Source organism: Bufo gargarizans, chromosome 1 (genome assembly GCF_014858855.1).
Source record: "Bufo gargarizans isolate SCDJY-AF-19 chromosome 1, ASM1485885v1, whole genome shotgun sequence".
Lineage (NCBI taxonomy): Eukaryota > Metazoa > Chordata > Amphibia > Anura > Bufonidae > Bufo > Bufo gargarizans.
The window spans coordinates 681,520,381-681,538,566 of NC_058080.1; the positions used below are offsets into that span (position 1 = coordinate 681,520,381).

At 46.9% G+C, this 18,186-nt stretch overlaps 1 protein-coding gene across 3 annotated transcripts in view; it reads right to left on the bottom strand.

Moving 5' to 3' along the window:
• Positions 1-18,186, bottom strand: part of KIF2A (kinesin family member 2A) — a 77,059-nt gene that overhangs the window by 22,744 nt on the left and 36,129 nt on the right. For all 3 annotated transcript variants that reach the window (XM_044276163.1, XM_044276164.1, XM_044276162.1), the window contains exons 7-12: positions 14,971-15,066; positions 12,839-12,893; positions 6,388-6,550; positions 4,865-4,955; positions 3,602-3,665; positions 2,268-2,359 (exon numbers count right to left, since the gene is read on the bottom strand). In XM_044276163.1, the coding sequence (XP_044132098.1) occupies positions 2,268-2,359; positions 3,602-3,665; positions 4,865-4,955; positions 6,388-6,550; positions 12,839-12,893; positions 14,971-15,066 (561 nt within the window). The remainder of the gene's footprint in view (positions 1-2,267; positions 2,360-3,601; positions 3,666-4,864; positions 4,956-6,387; positions 6,551-12,838; positions 12,894-14,970; positions 15,067-18,186) is intronic.

Here is an 18,186-nt window from a genome sequence, read left to right on the forward strand (position 1 = left end):
ACTTGAACCCAATCGAACATCTCTGGACAGACCTGAAAATGGTTGTCTAACAGTCCTCATCCAACCTGACAGAGCTCGAGAGGATCTGCAGAGAAGAATGGGAGAAAATCCCCAAATCCAGGTGTGCAAACCTTGTGGCATCATACTCAAGACGACTGGAGGTATAATCACTATGGATGAGCGAATTTTATATTTTGAAATTCGTTTTTGGCTCATGTTATGGGTATTTACTAAATTGCGTTATGGATTCCGTTACCACAGACCATAAAGCAATTCTATGACGAAATGCATAACGGAATGTCTTTAGAGGCATTCTGTTATTCATTCTGTCATAATAGAAGTCTATGGGCTGCATAACGGATGCGTCCGGTTTAAGTTATGCTGGAGTCCTCTCTAGCATAACATTATGGTCCGTGGTAACGGAATCCATAACGCAATTCAGTAAATAACACAATACGAACCGAAAACGAATTTCAAAATATGAAATTTGCTCATCACTACCAAAGGGGCTTCAACTAAGTAAAGGATCTGAATGTTTAAGTTAAAGATTTTAGTTTTTCTTTTTCAATAAATAAGAAAAGATTAGCATTCGGTTTTCACTTTCTCATTATGGGGATGAAGAATGCAGAATGAAGATAAACTTTTTTTTATATTTTAGCTCAAGTCTGCCACCTAAGAAAATGTGAGAAAAGTGAAAGGATCTAAAGACTTTGCGAATGCACTGTATACAGTTCATACAAGACACTCATGTCTACATGTACATATATCCCATAATCACCAGAATTAAATAGAGAATAAAAAAAATGTCCAGGATTCAGATACCAGCAAACATTTGATTCACAGAGCTGACAAATGTCCAGAGTAAATGGCGATCATATGTGCTCACCTTCTCACCGTTTTTGACCATCTTTTTACACAGTCAATGATGATCAGTTATTATGAGCCAAAGCCAGGTACAGATCTTTCTATACCTGTCACAGTGTAGGGTGAGGGGAGGAACACCAGAATGACAACAGAAGGAAAATAACCAGGAACTAGGCCTCAAGGCTAGGGGAAAAGGGAAATGGTGACCACCTACGGAAACCCTAGACCTAGCCCTGACTCCTGTCGGTATGAATAGACCCTGAAGGTGGGAATATTCATACACCGTAAACCTAGGCCCTAGTAACCCTAAAAAGCTCTAGGATTAGTGACAGGGTCTGAGACTACTGGTTCCTTCCAAGATGAACGAACCAGCGTCTCCCCGAGGCCTAGTAAACAACGAGCAAATGGGAGCAACAAAATACCAAGAGAAGCAAACTTATCTTCAATAGAAAATGGATGAGCAGGAACTCTGATGAGAACAACACACCAGCTCTTCCAACTCCAGGCAGAGAATATCAACTGCATGGTATGAAGTACGAGTCCAGACTAAATAGAGGAGCAGTAATGACCACAAGCTACACCTGAGACAAGAGGTGTGGTCATTACCAACAACAACACTGCAACAAGTGAAAACAGATAGGCTGTCAGATGACCTAACGTGCAGCCAGTCTCTCAGATCTTCTAACCTCTGTCACTGGAGGGACCGTGACAATACATAATCTCTGTACAGGGTCCACCCCTGGTTTCAGTTCTCAATCACTCATGGAAAACACTGACATGTGAATAAGGCCTTAGCATGCTGTCCCACATAGCCATGGCTGTAAGTCGGTAAAATACCCAGTTAGTAAAGTGTGCAAATCCGCATCATAGCCACCGTATGTGGGACATGGCCCCCAACCCAAATGTGACAATGAGTGTTGAACTTCCACCCTCTTCTCTTCCCAGTGACACAAAAGCACAAAATAAAACTATTCCTGCTGCTCCCGACTCCAAATAACGCTACGCCTTAAATATTTTACCCAGAATATGTAAGGATCATCTGAAAGCAAATATTCTAAATATCATTGCAATTCCAAAATCTCAGCTCAAGCCCTACTATTCTATTCTAGCTGCAGCAATTGCTTAAAGTCATGCTGTATCACACAAGTTCTTAGCAGCGAAAGGGTTAAACTGAATAAACCCCATAATAGAGAAATATGAGACCTTTTCTACTTCTGCAAAATGAAGCATCCAAGACAGTAACGATAAAATCCGCAAGACAAGGTAAGCTCCTTACACTCAGCAGCACTGCTGCCGCCACGAAGCCAAAGCATAAATTCTGCTGGAAATTATATTCATTTTCAATCAAAAAGCCACTTGAAAGGTTTCTTTATATTGAAAATCCAAAGACATTAAGCACTTACTTTACCGCTGTAGATTTCAAAAAACGTAGCGTATACTTGAAGCTCTAGTTTCTTATAATTTGGTTTCTTTTGCATCTGAAATACATCTCTTGCTGCAGAGAAAGGAAAATCAGATTAGAATTATTATGACTAAAGATCAGAGCAGGCCTGTAAGGTGGAAGAACATAGTCATAAAAACTCCAAATACTGGCCTACAGGTCAACACAACCAGCAGAAGTCCTATCTCCATAGCAGTCGTCTCATGCGGACAACACCTGACTATAGGTCCTGTTATGGTGCACGTACATCAGAGGGGAGGTCAGTCATTCGGGATCCCCCTCTACGAGCCAGGAAAGGCTTCCGATCTGGTGGATTCCAGTCGTCCCTGTATACATCTTCATAAAATCAGCCCAGTTAGCTTTAATGTGCATCTGTCAGCAGATTTGTACCTATGACACTGGCTGACCTGTTGCCTGTGCGCTTGGCAGCTGAAGACATTTGTGTTGGTCCCATGTTCATATGTGTCTACATTGCTGAGAAAAATGAAGTTTTAATATATGCAAATGAGCAACAGGGGCGTTACTATTACTCCCAGAGGCTCAGCTCTCTCTGCAACGGATGGGCAGTCTGTATTTTGATTGACAGGGACAGGCATTATGACGTTTACACTGTCTCGCCCTGTCCAAGTAGAGAGGGAGCAGCAGTAGTAGAGAAGGCGGAGCCTCTAGGTGTAATGACAACGCCCCCATTGCTCTTAGAGGCTTATTTGCATATATTATAACATCATTTTTCTCAGCAATGCAGAGACTTCTGAACATGGGACCAACACAGGTGCCTTTAGCTGCCAAGTGCACATGTAACAGGTCAGCCAGTGTCATAGGGACAGATTACTATGATCCAATGCCTCCGGTTTTACTGCAAAGGAGGGAGAAATGTCATTCATTTTAATAAGGTGTTCCAGGGCAAACATGGCCAATAGCCCACCGAACCTGGGACCCTGACGAGACCATTTCTGCTGATCCATGACTGATAGGGCTCCCAGCTGACAAAGTAACCTGACTTATGACTGACAGGTCATCGAAAGTTATAATAGGGAAACCCTTTAAATATTTTGCTGGATATATGTCAGGAACATTTCCCAATGTATATACCACTGTAGGGGGAGAAAACAAGACACGAGACGAGCCCGAGCAACATTTCAATGTGAGCTGTGGTCAAGGAATCCTACATAACCTCCCGTACATGCCTGCTTTCAGGACTTCTCTCATATGACAGACCATGACGCAGAACACACCTTACATGGCTGACAAACTACATCATATGCAAAAACCTACACTTTTTAATAGCAGACGTACCTGCAAGAGCATATATTCCTTTTGAACAGTCTTGATTCTTTCCAGAAAAATCGCCACCCATAGTCTTTAATGGAAATGAAGGAAAAAATTAAATAGAAAACTTTTTCTACACCAATGCACACCTGAAAAAAATATTATAATCCTTAAAGGAGTTGACCAACCCTTTACAAGTGAAGGCCTATCCTAAGAATAGGTCATCACTATCTGAAGGGGGTGGTCTGACACCCCGCACGTGCGCAGACAGCACTATATTGCACAGTGGAGGGTGCTGGTGACTGTAGCTCTGCTCCCATTCACTTCAATGAACAGCTGATCGGCAGGGACGCGGGGTGTCGGACCCCCACCGTTCAGATAGTGATGGCCTATTCGGAGGTCATTGCTTGTAACAGGTTGGACAACCCCTTTAACATAGGTCATAACATACATTGTAATATATTCCATTAACTTCCTTAGGACGCAAGATGATGCTGTAAGGCTCTATCTGCATTGCTTTTAGGGATTCTGACGTATACATTGGAAAATATCATCTGATGGGTGACTGACTTATGCTGTAGGAAACCTTAAGTTTTTATCTTGCGGTGTCCCATTGGCATAGGAAAATACTGCATTCCCTTACGCCATGAAAAAAAGCATACCGTTCTTTACCAACCCAATCGATGCCATAAGGACCATAGGGGTCTACTGAGTGCTAAAAGGGGTTGTGTCACAGCAAATAGCATTTATTATGTAGAGAAAGTTAATACATGGCACCTACTAATGTATTGTGATTGTCCATATTGCCTCCTTTGCCGACTGGATTCATTTTTCCATCACATTATACAATCGCTCATATCCAGGGGTTATGACCACCCTGCAATCCATAAGCAGTGGTCGTGCTTGCACACTATAGGAAAAAGCACCAGCCTATGTGCACTCCCACGATCCCGGCTACCAGAGAGGCCGACACTTTATTCTATAGTGTGCAAGCATGGCCACCGCCGATGGATTGCAGGGTGGCCGTAACCATGGAAACAAGCAGTGTATAATGTGATGGAAAAATTCCAGCCAGCAAAGAAAGCAAGATGGACAATCACATCTTTGCTGGCTGGAATTTTTCCAGTCACTACTAGAGCGGGGGGCTGCAGGGCAAATGAACGGGCAGGTTTCACAGTCCATGCACAGACTGATCAGATATATAAAAGCTTAGACGGACTTACGGCCTCATTCACAGCCACAAGGCATGACCTGCACTACTACATTTTCATGAAGAGGCTGAATACATACATGGGTTTTTCCACTTCCAGTCTGCCCATACGCAAAGCAGGTGGCCATTCCCCTCTCAAAGATCGTTTCTACAAGAGGCCGCGCGGTGAACCTAATGAAAAAAAATAAGTATTAAAAGGTCAGAGACCAGTCTACTATCCAAAGGCAATGTTATATGCAAAATTCAGTGTGTACACCGACTAGCAGGCATTAAATACTATACTACGCTCCTACACCACCCGCTGACATCATAAAAGTAACAAGGGGTTAATCCAACCCAGCCAAACTGATAAATTGACCAACGCATCGACATTTGTTTAAAATCTGGATTCCGAAAATGTTGAACGTCTCAGAATACTACAATATAATGTGAACCATCTGAGAAATAACTTGGTAGTTTATGGTGGGTTTTCTCCAATATAAATGTATTATCTGATAAACTGGCACCAGATCCGATCCCACTGCTGCCACAAGGGATCTGCATAAGCGTCTTCCACTAGGCTCCATGCACATACGTATGCAGGGGCCAATGTCACCATCTTAGTCTCAAAAACAATGAGCTGATTGCCCCCAGGTCTCGCTGACAACATCCCCAAAAATCAGGAGAGTTTTCTGGGGGAAGCCATGGACAACCAAGCATTTACTGTGTAGCAGTACAGGAGAAACGTAGAATTACATTTCAGCCATTCAGAATCTTACTTCATACCGATTAAGGGCAAACACCCCGAAAGAGGCGACTACAGAAGGATATCTGGCTTGGCCATATTCCTGGGCTTGTTGGAGAGTCGGATTTTGACTCATAGGGGGCCACTTCATTGGTGAGACGGTTCTCTTGCTTAGGAGACACCTCTTTGCATAGGCATTCAGATAGAAATATGTCCCTACAAGGAATTCTAAGTTACTCTTATAGAGATGCTCTCCAGTCTGGCTCATAAAAGGTGGGATCCCGAGTGGTAGACCCCTCTAAGTCCTATCAGAACCTATGTACAGGGGGCAGTCTTCTTGAGTCAACTCCTTTTAAGGTGCTTTCTGAAGGAAATACATAAATACTTGAAAGCAGCAGGACATGTTTAGACATCCAAGGTCTTATGCACAGGGTCCTACCCAATTATTCATCCACCCAAAAAAAAAACGGATCTGCGTGCACTCCATTTTATATGCTCATAGAGCCACAGCTGTCGTTGCTGGAATAACATAGTAACATAGTACATAAGGCCGAAAAAAGACATTTGTCCATCCAGTTCGGCCTGTCATCCTGCAAGTTGAATGATGGAATAAATGGGCCCTGGGTGTTGTAGTAAATGTGGTTTGACCAAGGTGTGAGTCCCAGGACTTGAGGGGCCTGGATGTATTTCTGGAGCGTAATATTGCCCGATTGGAGTCGGGAGGGATTTTTGCTTCTACCTCATGAGTTTTTTTTTGCCTTACTCTGGATCAACTTGCAGGATGACTGGACGGACAGATGTCTTTTTTCAGCCTAATAAACCATGTTACTTGTAAGAGCAGAGAACCTCCTGTAAGAGAAGGTATCGCGGGTCCCATACCTGTACACCATTTCATTTGGCGCAGTCTCATCAAAGGCATAGTCAAAGCGAAACGTTTGGTTTTCTAAGAATCGGGTCAGGTCCACTTTCTGCTTGGGTTCGTGCACCATTACCACATCTTTACTAGGAATTGTGAGCACATCCAGGTCTTTCATAGTGTTCTCTGCAAAAAGAAATGTGACAATTAATCTCCACAATAATCTCTGCAGAGTAACTGGTTAATAACAATTGTCCGCTGTAGGATCATAGTCCTTCATCTGCCCCTCGGCTGTACTGCACCTGCTGAAGTTGGCAGGGGGGTGGCAGCAGTGAGCAACAAAAGGAGGTGATGGCGCAATCATCATCTGGTCATGAAGTGCTGAAACCTCTCTGCCGTATAAGAAAGGCTTTGGTAGGATCCTCACATGTCCCCGGGTGCTCCCTGACAGCAGCAGAATGTGACTGATGATGTCACCAAGCCCATGAAAGTGCAGACACAGCAAATATAAAGCTCCTTGTGCAATACTGTTCGGGAGCAAGCAACAAGATGTCTCCAAGCAACAAGCTGAATAATAGGAGCTGCAGCCGTTACATCAGGGCTCCTTACACTTCTGAGGCCTCATCACTAGTCAACATCCATCTCCCAAAAAAAAAAAAAGAGACATGTAGATGTGGTGTGGCTGAAGGCAGCACCGCACTTACCAAAAAACGTCTAGTCATACAGATAAAATGTGCACCGAGATGAGGTAATCCATTATAGATCACTTCTGCCAGGACAGAAATTATTTCACAGACCCCCACCAATCACCGTCTCCTGTGTGGATGGAGTGGAAAAGTACAAACGTGACCACAACTCCATGCAGTGGCATAGAAGTGAATGGAGCAGTGGTGACCCCTACACACTACCACTCCGTTGATGCAGGGGATTTAAGGACCCTCATTCTTGTAATTAGTGGGGGTGCCAACAGTGCGACCCCCAGAGATCATACATATATCACCTATCTTGTATAAATTTAAAGGATTGGAAATTTAAAAGAGAAAAGAAGAAAGAGCCAAAAGATGCTGAAATGTGGAAGTGCATACAACGTATGGGGAAGTCATGCACTATATACACACAGCATATCCCAAAACCAGGGTGGATACAAATCAATGATTTAAAAAATAAATAAATAAAATAAATAAATAATGCTTTGTGAGGAAAAGAGAGTTTTTTGTGAAACTCACCTGTAAAATCTTTTTCTCGTCTTTTCCATTGGGGGACATAGACCATGGGTATAGGCCATTACTAGGAGGAGACACTATTTAAATAATAAAAAACAGCTCCTCCTCCACTGGCTATACCCCCATGCTCCAACAGGAGGACCTCAGTGCGTGCAAAAGCAGTAGGAGAAACCAAATATTAATAAAGAAAAGCAGAACCAAGGAACACAGCCATCGGGCCGTAAACCATAAAGTCCCACTAGAATAGAACCAACCCCTCCTGCAACAGACAAGAATGGGTGGGAGATGTGTCCCCCAATGGAAAAGACGAGAAAAAGATTTTACAGGCGAGTTTCACTAAAAAATCTCCTTTTCTTGCCCATTCCATTGTGGGACACAGACCATGGGACGTCCTAGAGCAGTCCATGGGGTGGGAAGACCAGCACCTCCAGAGGGAAAACGTCCAACGGTTAAACAGGAACCACAGCCTGCAATACCTTGCGCCCTAAGGCAGCATCAGCCGACGCCAAAGAGTGCAGCTGGTAGAACTTTGTAAAGGTATGTAAGGACAACCAGGTGGCCTTACAAAGTTGTGATGTAGAAGCTCGATTGCGCCTGGCCCAGGAGGCCCCCACCGCCCTGGTGGAGTGCGCGGTAACTCCCACTGGGGGAACCCTACCCCGGGATCGATAGGCCACGGCAATAGTCGACCGAATCCACCGAGCCACAGTGACCTTGGAGGCCGCCAGACCCTCAGGAACCACAAAAAGGGAGTCCGAGCGGCGAAATGGGGCAGTAACTGACAGGTACACCCGCAAAGCACGGACAACATCCAGAGAATGGAGAGCACGCTCCTTGGGGTTCGCAGGAGCGGGGCAAAAGGATGGCAGGACTATGTCCTCATTAAGGTGGAAGGCGGAGACCACCTTGGGCAAAAAGGAAGGGACAGGGCGCAGTACCACCTTGTCCTTGTGGAAGACCAAAAAGGGCTCCTTAGAGGAAAGGGCGGCCAGCTCCGATACCCGCCTGATAGAGGTGATGGCCTCCAAAAAAGACCACCTTCCAGGTGAGAAAACTCAGCGAAATATCCCTCAGGGGCTCAAAAGGAGCCGCCTAGAGAGAAGACAGAACCAGGTTCAAATCCCAGGGGGGCAGAGGAGGGACCGAATGCGCCACCCCCTGCAGGAAGGTCCTCACCGGATCTAGCAGAGCCAGAGAGCGCTAAAAGAAAATGGCCAGAGCGGAGACCTGACCCTTCAGAGAGCTCAGGGACATTCCCATCTCAAGACGCGACTAGAGAAAGGAGAGGACCACCGGAACGGAGAAATGAAGGGGAAAAAAGCCCATCTTCTCACAAAAGGCAAGAAAGGCCTTCCAGGTACGATAGTATATCCGGGAGGAAGCTGGTTTCTTGGCTTTGATCATGGTCTTCACGACAGAGTCCGAGAAGCCCCTCTTCTTCAAGATGGTGGTCTCAACAGCCACGCCGTTGCAGCTGAGAAAATCCACCGTCCAGTTTTCGACCCCTGGGATGTATACTGCAGACAATATTGGAACGTGACCCTCCGCCCACTGGAGGATCCTCTTCACCTCCATCACCGGCCGGCTGCGGGTTCCGCCCTGATGATTGATGTAGGCCACAGCTGTGGCATTGTCCGACTGGATCCTTACTGGGAGACCCGTTAGGAGGGGGGTCCAATGAGACAGAGGGAGGAAAATTGCTCTGAGCTCCAATATGTTGATCGCAAGGCGGGCTTTCACTTCTGACCACACCCCCTGAACCGTCCGAGCCTGGAGAACGCGCCCCAACCCAGGAGAGGTTGGCATTGGTGGCGACTACTGTCCACGAGATTGGTAGGAAGGATTTCCCCGAAGTCAGATTCTGAGGGGACAGCCACCACGGGAGTTCCATGCGAACCCGAGGAGGAAGGCGGATCCGAGAGTCCAGACCCCTCGAAGTCCTGTCCCAGAAGGACAGGATCGCCTGCTGCAGAGGCCGAATGTGAAACTGGGCAAATGGGACTGCCTCGAAGGAGGCCACCATAAGCCCCAGAACCTGCATGCACTCCCGGGCTGCAGTCGTGTCCATAATCATCCCCAGGAAGGTCACCCTCTGGGAAGGTTGGAGAGAGGACTTCGGGAAGTTGATCAGCCAGCCGAACTCTGTTGCAGAGTCTGAACAGTGATCCTGACGCTGTCTTCGGCCTGGGGACGAGAGGGAGCCTTTATCAGAATGTCGTCCAGGTAGGGCAGCAGAGATATGCCCCTGGTACGGAGAAGCGCCATGATCTTTGTGAATACCCGCGGGGCTGTCGCCAGCCCAAAGGGAAGGGCAACAAACTGATAATGACGGTCGCCAATGGCGAAGTGCAGGAACCTGTGGTGAGATTCTGTGATAGGGACATGCAGATAGGCGTCCCGGAGGACTGCTTGGGAACTGCCGAGCGGGCAGAATTCCCCTGGAACTGTGCCCGCGGGCGCCAGGAAGGTTGAGGCTTAAAGGAAGGCTTCTTGCGGGAGTCTTAAGAGCTGCCGGAGGAGGGGGCTGTTGTAGACCTGGAGGAGGAGAAGCGCCGAAAGGACTGGATTCTAGAGCCAGAGGGGCGAGCAGGCTCCGAAGGGGCGGAGGAGGGACTGGGCTGGTTTGGTGGAGGGGGAGGAGGCGGTGGATGATCCTGTCCCGAGGCAAGGCAAGAGTCACAGGAGCCTGTAACAGATAGTGGCAAGCAGCAGACCTTACAGGATCCCAGTGGGACCTGAAGTGTCGCTTTTGATTTTTGGGAGGCCCCAGGTCTTGGCATGATGGCGGCAATCACAGAGTTAGGGTCTCCTAAAGTTTTGCAGAACAGTCCTACCGTGACCTGTGAGGAGCTGGAGTAGCAGTCAAGCGCGCAGAGGCGCTGATGCAAAGCGGAAGCTTCGGAGATTACGCGATGGGGGTATAAGCCAGTGGAAGAGGAGCTGTTTTTATTATTTGCATAGTGTCTCCTCCTAGTAATGGCCTAAGCTATACCCATGGTCTGTGTCCCCCAATGGAATGGGCAAGAAATATATTACCATCCAAAGGTTTTTTTCATCATGAAATAAAGTTTAGTTTTTTAATTATGTAGAATAAGGCTGTATATGTTTAATTTTTTTGGTAAATAATTTCCATTAATCCATTCACAATGTCATGCTCTTCCAGAGGTTTTTGTAAGATTATTGGGCAGTTTCTCAGCCTACAAGATATTATCACAGATGCTTGGTTTACTTTTGCAGTTCTTAAAACTGAATTTGACTCCGCAGAGATCACATGCCTCTTCTTCACAGCAAAAATGTTATAACATGAACAGAGTTGAGAAAAAGACCTTAATCCTAACTTCTACAAAGCTATGAATATAGAATCAACCTAATATGAAAAGTTGTTATTCTAAAGATCTTCATCTACTTGCATATTATAAGTTATACAGATGTTATAAGTTATATAGATGTTTCTATAAGGACCTTAACATGTATAGCTTGGAAGAAAGACTAGACAGAGGGGATATGATAGAAACTTTTAAATACATAAAGGGAATCAACAAGGTGAAAGAGGAGAGTATTTAAAAGAAGAAAAACTGCTACAAGAGGACATAGTTTTAAATTAGAGGGGCAAAGGTTTAAAAGTAATATCTGAAGCATTACTTTACTGAGAGAATAGTGGATGCATGGAATAGCCTTCCTGCAGAAGTGGTAGCTGCAAATACAGTGAAGGAGTTTAAGCATGCATGGGATAGGCATAAGGCTATCCTTCATATAAGATAGGGCCAGGGGCTATTCATAGTATTCAGTATATTGGGCAGACTAGATGGGCCAAATGGTTCTTATCTGCCGACACATTCTATGTTTCTATACCAGCAAGAATTAGTCTTTATGTAGAAAACTATGATTTACCGTATTTTTCGCCGTATAAGACGCACCGGCGTATAAGACGCACCTAGGTTTTTGGGGAGGAAAATAAGAAAAAAAATATTTTTAACCAAAAGGTGTGCTGTGGGTTTGGAACTAGGTGGTCTGTGGATGGCACTATTACTGGGGATCTGTGGATGACGGACACTGTTATGGGGGGATCTGTGGATGACGGACACTGTTATGGGGGGATCTGTAGATGACGGACACTGTTATGGGGGGGATCTGTGGATGACTGACACTGTTATGGGGGGGATCTGTGGATGACTGACACTGTTATGGGGGGGATCTGTGGATGACGGACACTTATGGGGGGATCTGTGGATGACGGACACTTATGGGGGGATCTGTGGATGACGGACACTGTTATGGGGGGAACTGTGGATGACGGACACTGTTAGGGGGGAACTGTGGATGACAGACACTGTTATGGGGGGATCTGTGGCTTTCACTGTTACAGGGGGATCTGTGGCTGGCACTGTTACAGGGGGGGATCTGTGGATGGCACTGTTATACATGTGTCATCCACAGACCCTCCCAGCCCATAACTGTGCCATCCACTGATCCCCCGCCGCTCCTGTATACTAATATAATATGTCTTATTCAATTAATAGTTATTAAATATGCCTCTTTATTCCTAAAAGTACCTTAAATCCGAAGCGCTTCAGTACAATGCCGGCAGGCCGGGCAGCCGGCGCGGCGCGTCACTCACTGACGTCACTTGCCTGCGCCGCCTGCTTCATTCATAAAGTAGGCGGCGCAGGCACGTGACATCAGGGAGTTACGCTGCCGCCCGCCCAGCCTGCATACTACTGAAGCGCTAAGGATTTAAGGTACTATTAGGCATAAAGGGGCATATTTAATAACCATTCATTGAATATGACATTTTATTAGTACACCGGAGCGGCGGGGCGGGCCTTTAGTACAGTGACTGCACCGCCCCGCCGCGATTGCCGGCCCCAGCTCCTCCTCCCAGTCCCTCCCCGAGTCCTCGCTCTCTTTACATCGCTGCCAGCGATGTAAAACTGACTGCATTCGCCGTATAAGACGCAGGGGCATTTCTCCCCCATTTTGGGGGAAGAAAAAGTGCGTCTTATACGGCGAAAAATACGGTAAATCAAATCCACCCTGCCCAAAACTGGTACGTTTCGGATCATCATGTGCCTGCGTCGGCATACCAAGGAAATATAACACTGAGCTTTGAGCCCAATGTCACAGGCGTGTGAAGAGCATCATGGGTCTCTTCCTACTAGTGACTGGAGGGGGCCCCACTGATAAAATCTAACATGTCCCTATGAAATGTCAGGAGCTAAAAGGAGAGCCACAACATCCAATCAGTGCTCACCCTTCTTGTTCAGAGGACGCTTTCTAACACACACACATATCCGATGCTCATCAATCTGTAGGGAAAACAAAAAAGTAAACATCTTTAGTTCTGACTAAATGCAAAATCTATTAAAAAAAAAAAAAAACAGCAAATTAACTTTAATGGGTAACTGTCCACAGAATGGGTCCGCATCCGCTCTGCAAACTGCGGAACGGGTGCGGACCCATTCATTCTCTATGGGGCAGGAATGGATGCGGACAGCACACAGTGTGCTGTCCACATCACGGAGCGTGCCCTTGATCTTCCAGTCGGCAGCTCCGGAAAAAATTTCCTATTCTTGTCCGCAGTTGCGGACAAGAATAGGCAGTTCTATGCGGGTGCCCGCCAGCTGTATTGCGGACGTGTGAATGGACCCTAACAGCTTTCATTAATGTCCCCTGTCCCTTTCCACTGCTCCTTTAAAGGGGTTGTCCGGGGTCAGAGCTGAACCCGGACATACCTCCATTTTCACCCAGGCAGCCCCCCTGACTTGAGCATTGGAGCAGTTCATGCTCCAATGCTCTCTTTTGCCCTGTGCTAAATCATGCAGGGCAAAGACATTTTCTGGAGTTCCGGTGACAAACCGGGCTCTCCATGAGGCTGCCAGGAAGCCCAGTGACGTCACCGGCACTGATGGGCAGGCTTTAGCGCTGCACTAGCCAGTAAAATGGCTAGGGCAGCTCTAAAGCACGCCCATCAGAGCCGGTGACATCACCAAACACACTGCCGGGCAGAAGCTTCTGCCCATCAATGTATTATTGTAAACAAAAGAGCCTGTGCCCTGCGCGATCTAGCGCAGGGCAAGGGAGCATGAGATGCTCCGATGCCAACATCAGGGGGACTGCCAGGGTGAAAATAAGGGTATGTCCGGGTTCAGCTCAGAACCCGGAAAACCCCTTTAAAAAGACAGTTGCTGTGGCTCATCTGTCTCCGGCAAGGAAGACGGAGGGGCGGTCCTTCACACTGCATGCCTGCATTAGGCTTCAGAGTGAGTAGGCGTGTCTCTCAGTAATTTATTCTGATTGGCTGGCAGGGAGCTGCTGGCCACAGCAAGTGTGTATGGGAAGTGAGGGAAAGCAGTTTTGGCGTCAGAGAACTGGCAGAGGAGCCATCTTGAGAAGGTCCTCATATTGTAAATGTTTAAACATCCGTAACTAAGGGAAAAACTCAGAGTAAACAGTGGTATGTGAAAAAACTAAAGCTTGCTTTATACATAATGCTGCTGCAGCAGTAACGTATGCTAAAATAGATTTTTGGATGAAAACATGACAGTTACCCTTTAATTCAATAACTATTTTCTCCACACTTTAACCTGTGGTTTCAGAAAATGTTTGACAAGTCCTAGTGACATTTCAGGCAGTGAAATCGAATAGGCAGAAGCACTCATCTGAGCAACGTGCTCAGCTGCATTAGGCTCTGCCTTCCTCAGACATGCAAGCAGGGGGTTTAACTGGCACAAACTATGAGCCTGTAAATTGCTACACCCCCCCAGCATGAAAACACAGCTGAAAAAGTATGGTGCTCCTCCAGCCTTCTTTTAGAGATTGCTGCAAGTCTCAGCAACTGGACCCCCCACCAAAAATACAAATATAAGACTTCTCAGGTAACTAAGATATATAAAAATAAATATTTTTCAAAACTGGGAATCACATTTTAGTGTCTATATTGTCCCCAAATATCTGGACTTCCACAGTCCTACTGAACCCTAGACGGTTGGTTCAGCTGGACTGTAGGTAGTCAGGGTGTTAGGGCCATATTGTGAAGACTGAAAAGGGGCTGCATTTTGGTCCTCTGAAACGGACCTTACAATGTGAACATTCCCACATAAATACCATAATATTAAAGGAGGTTCACGTGATAAACAAAGGCTTTCTTTCCAGTCGGAAGAACCCACTGCAGAATCCATTCCAGAAATCGGAGACTGTCCGCCTGATCTCCTCTCTTGTACAAACTGCAGATGTGCACAAGTGGAAAATGCTGCAAGAACTGACATGTCCACTCTTTTTAACCCCGCCACATAAAATGAATTGTGTCAACAGTTCACACGCAGTTCAAGGGGACACCGATTTCATGTGAAAGATCCACCGTGGGCACACAAAGCTCTGACTTACAGTGTCTGCAGTAGTTAAGGGCCGGTAATCCAAACTTCCTCTGAAATCTCTTATCATACACATTATTTCATAATTCGGGTAAGTGGTATCAATGTCCTACGATGGGAGAAAACAACATATTAGGGACCTGTCACTTTTTAATGGTGTAGGTGGGCTTGCATGTTTGCCATCATTAACATTTACAACTTCACATGCTTATTAAAAGGAGTTATGCCACGAAACATTCTACATTTTTCAAACCAGCACCTGGATCTGAATACTTTTTTAATTGCATGCAATTAAGTTACTCAATTAAATGTATCTGGATAGCGCCACCTGCTGTTTGCTCTTTTCCTTATTTCTTGTCCACCTCACTAAGGAGGTCTCCAGCGGTATCTTCTGTAAGAAGGAAAGAGATGCAGCAGAGAGGACACCTCCCTCCCCCAGCTGTGATAGGAGAGAGCTATAGAAGGGATACTCCCCCTGAGCTGTAATAGGGTGAGAGCTGTAGCAGAAAAGACACGCCCCTGAGCTACCAGACTGAAGTAGATCCAGCAGAACAATTGGAGCAATGAATGGGGAAATCTCTGGTTCCATCTGAGCTGCAGGGCTAGTTCTAGGCATTGCCATGTACTATATGATGTTAGTTAGTCAAGGCATAAACCCTTTAAAGAGAACCTTTCACCGCTCCTGACATCTGTATTAATACCTTCATGAATTCCCCATGTAATAACATCTGGAGCATCTATTCCTATGTCTCTATGTTGGGCCATTGCTTTATTATGCCTTCTAGAAGTTATGAATGAATTGCTAGCAGTCTGAAGTAAGGGTACAGAGGGGAGGTAACCAGTTGGGTGTGTACCTGAACAGATTGACTATCCAATCAGTGCTGCCATAGTCAGTCTGTGCAGGTACACCGCTCCCCCAACTGGTTACCCCCCTCTGTACCCTTACTGAAGGCCAATAGCAATTCATCCATAACTTCTAGAAGAAATAATAAAGGAACGGCACATCATAGAGCCATAAAAATAGATGATCCAGATGTTATTACATGGAGAATGCATGAAGGTATTAATACAGATATATCAGGAGCGGTGACAGGGCCTCTTTAACTAAAGTGCACATAGGGATGTAAAATAAGAACACTCAGGAATAACTTTGCAAAACGAGATTTTTGTATTACTTACCAGTAAAATCTCTTTCTCGCTCTTTCCTTGGGGGACACAGAAGACCTTGGGTATAGCTCATCTCCATAGGAGGCGTGACACTAAGTGAAGACTGTTAAGCCCCTCCTCCACAGCTATACCCTGAGCCTGGAGAGAGAGACTGCCAGTTGCGTGTCCAAGCAGTGAGAAAAGGCAAAGTCCAACAAGGAACCAACAAGCCAAGAACCCGATGGGTAACAAAAAACTCGGAAACCGTACAGAGAAAAAACAATGAATGGGTGGGTGCTGTGTCCCCCAAGGAAAGAGCGAGAAAGAGATTTTACTGGTAAGTAATACAAAAATCTCGTTTTCTCGCCCCCTTTTTCCTTGGGGGACACAGAAGACCTTGGGACGTTCAAAAGCAGTCCAAAAGGGGGAGGGACCACAGCCCAAGGTGAAGCACCCGAAAGGCATCAATGAACCGCCGCCCGCAACCCCAGGCGGGGCAAGGCAGCATCTGCCAAAGTCAGAGTATGCACCCTGTAGAACACGGCAAGGCGCAAGGAAGACCCTGTGGCCGCCTTGCCCAAATGCATGGCCGAAGCCCAATGCCTCCGGCCCAGGAGGCACCAACCGCTCTGGCGAAATGAACGGTGACACCAAAGACAGAATCCTGCCCTCGGTGCGGTAACCTCAGCAATAGCCAAACTGATCAAGCGGAGGAAAACCACCCTGGAGTCAGTCAACCCTATGCACAGACCTCCTGGAAACCCAAGAGGCCGAACGGCTACAAGAGTCGGAGATCCCCCAAATAAAAGCGGCAAGGCCCAAACAGGTGAGGTGTTGAAGCGAAAGGCAAACACCACCTTCAGAAGGAAGGAAGGAAGGAAGAAACTGAACGTAGAACAGCCCTGTCCTGGAAAAGACAGAAGGCTTGGAACAAAAAAAGGACCATTCCGGCACCCGTCAGAGACACGACTGATACGGAACACAACCGTACAAGACAGAAGGGGTAGAGAGAACTTCTGTAACGGCTCCAAGGACAAGATTGGAGCACCGAGAGCTCAGTATAAAGTCCCCAGGGCGATACCGAAGGACAGCACAGAGGAACCAAAGAGCCACTCCGAGGAAGAAGGTCTTGGCAGGCCCAGGGGGCCGAGAACGCTGGAAGAGGAAGAACAGCGCCGACACTTGACACCTCAAGTAACAGACCGAACCATGGGGAGAGAAATTCAGAGTGGGGAATGCACAGCTTCCCACAGAACCCCAGACAAAAAAACCTAAGCCCTACGACAGATCCTGGACGAAACACTGCCAGGAGTGGACAGTAGCGAACCCGCTAGAGTCGCCTGGCAAGCGGGCGAAAACCCAATGTGATCAGGCGCAGACCAGCAGCACAGGCAGAAGGGTCGACAAAAATAGCCCCATCGGCCCTCGAACAACGTTATCCCGTATCCACCCGAATGGGGAAGCAGAAGGACAGATGGAAAGAACCCAAACGATCCGCCAGATGCCAGGAGAAGACAGGCTAAAATCCATGCTGACGTAACCACGTCGTACCGTCCCGGTGTGGGAGATCATGAGAATCTGGAATGAAAAGGTAGTCCCCCCAAGTTATCGAGAAGGTAAGTCTACAGCAGGACCATCGTCTTAGAATGGGCCACGCAATCTGCACTCAGCGGGAGAACAGAACGTGGTAGACTCGGTAAATAGGCACACAGCTAATACAGCCAGTGTGAACAAGGGAGACAGTACGAGGCCAAAAGGAACACCGGAACCACCCACATGAACAACCATGCTCTCCCCAGAAGGGAGGACAACGAAGAACAGCCTCTGAAGTCAGGCGGGAAGCCACATTGGAGCGATCTGTACCGAGCGGGAGCCAAACAAGGCCGGCGAGATAAGGCAGTCGAGACAGAGGCCGGCATAACACCCTCCCACCGAAAGGAGGAGGAGTGGGCAACAGGGAAGCCATAGGACAGCTCAAAGCAGAACCCACTATACTGTGAGACGCCCGGTCCACCGCCTCGCAGAAGGCGAATACCGTGAAGAACCCAAGGCGGAGGTCCTCCGGACCCGGGTAATCGAGCAC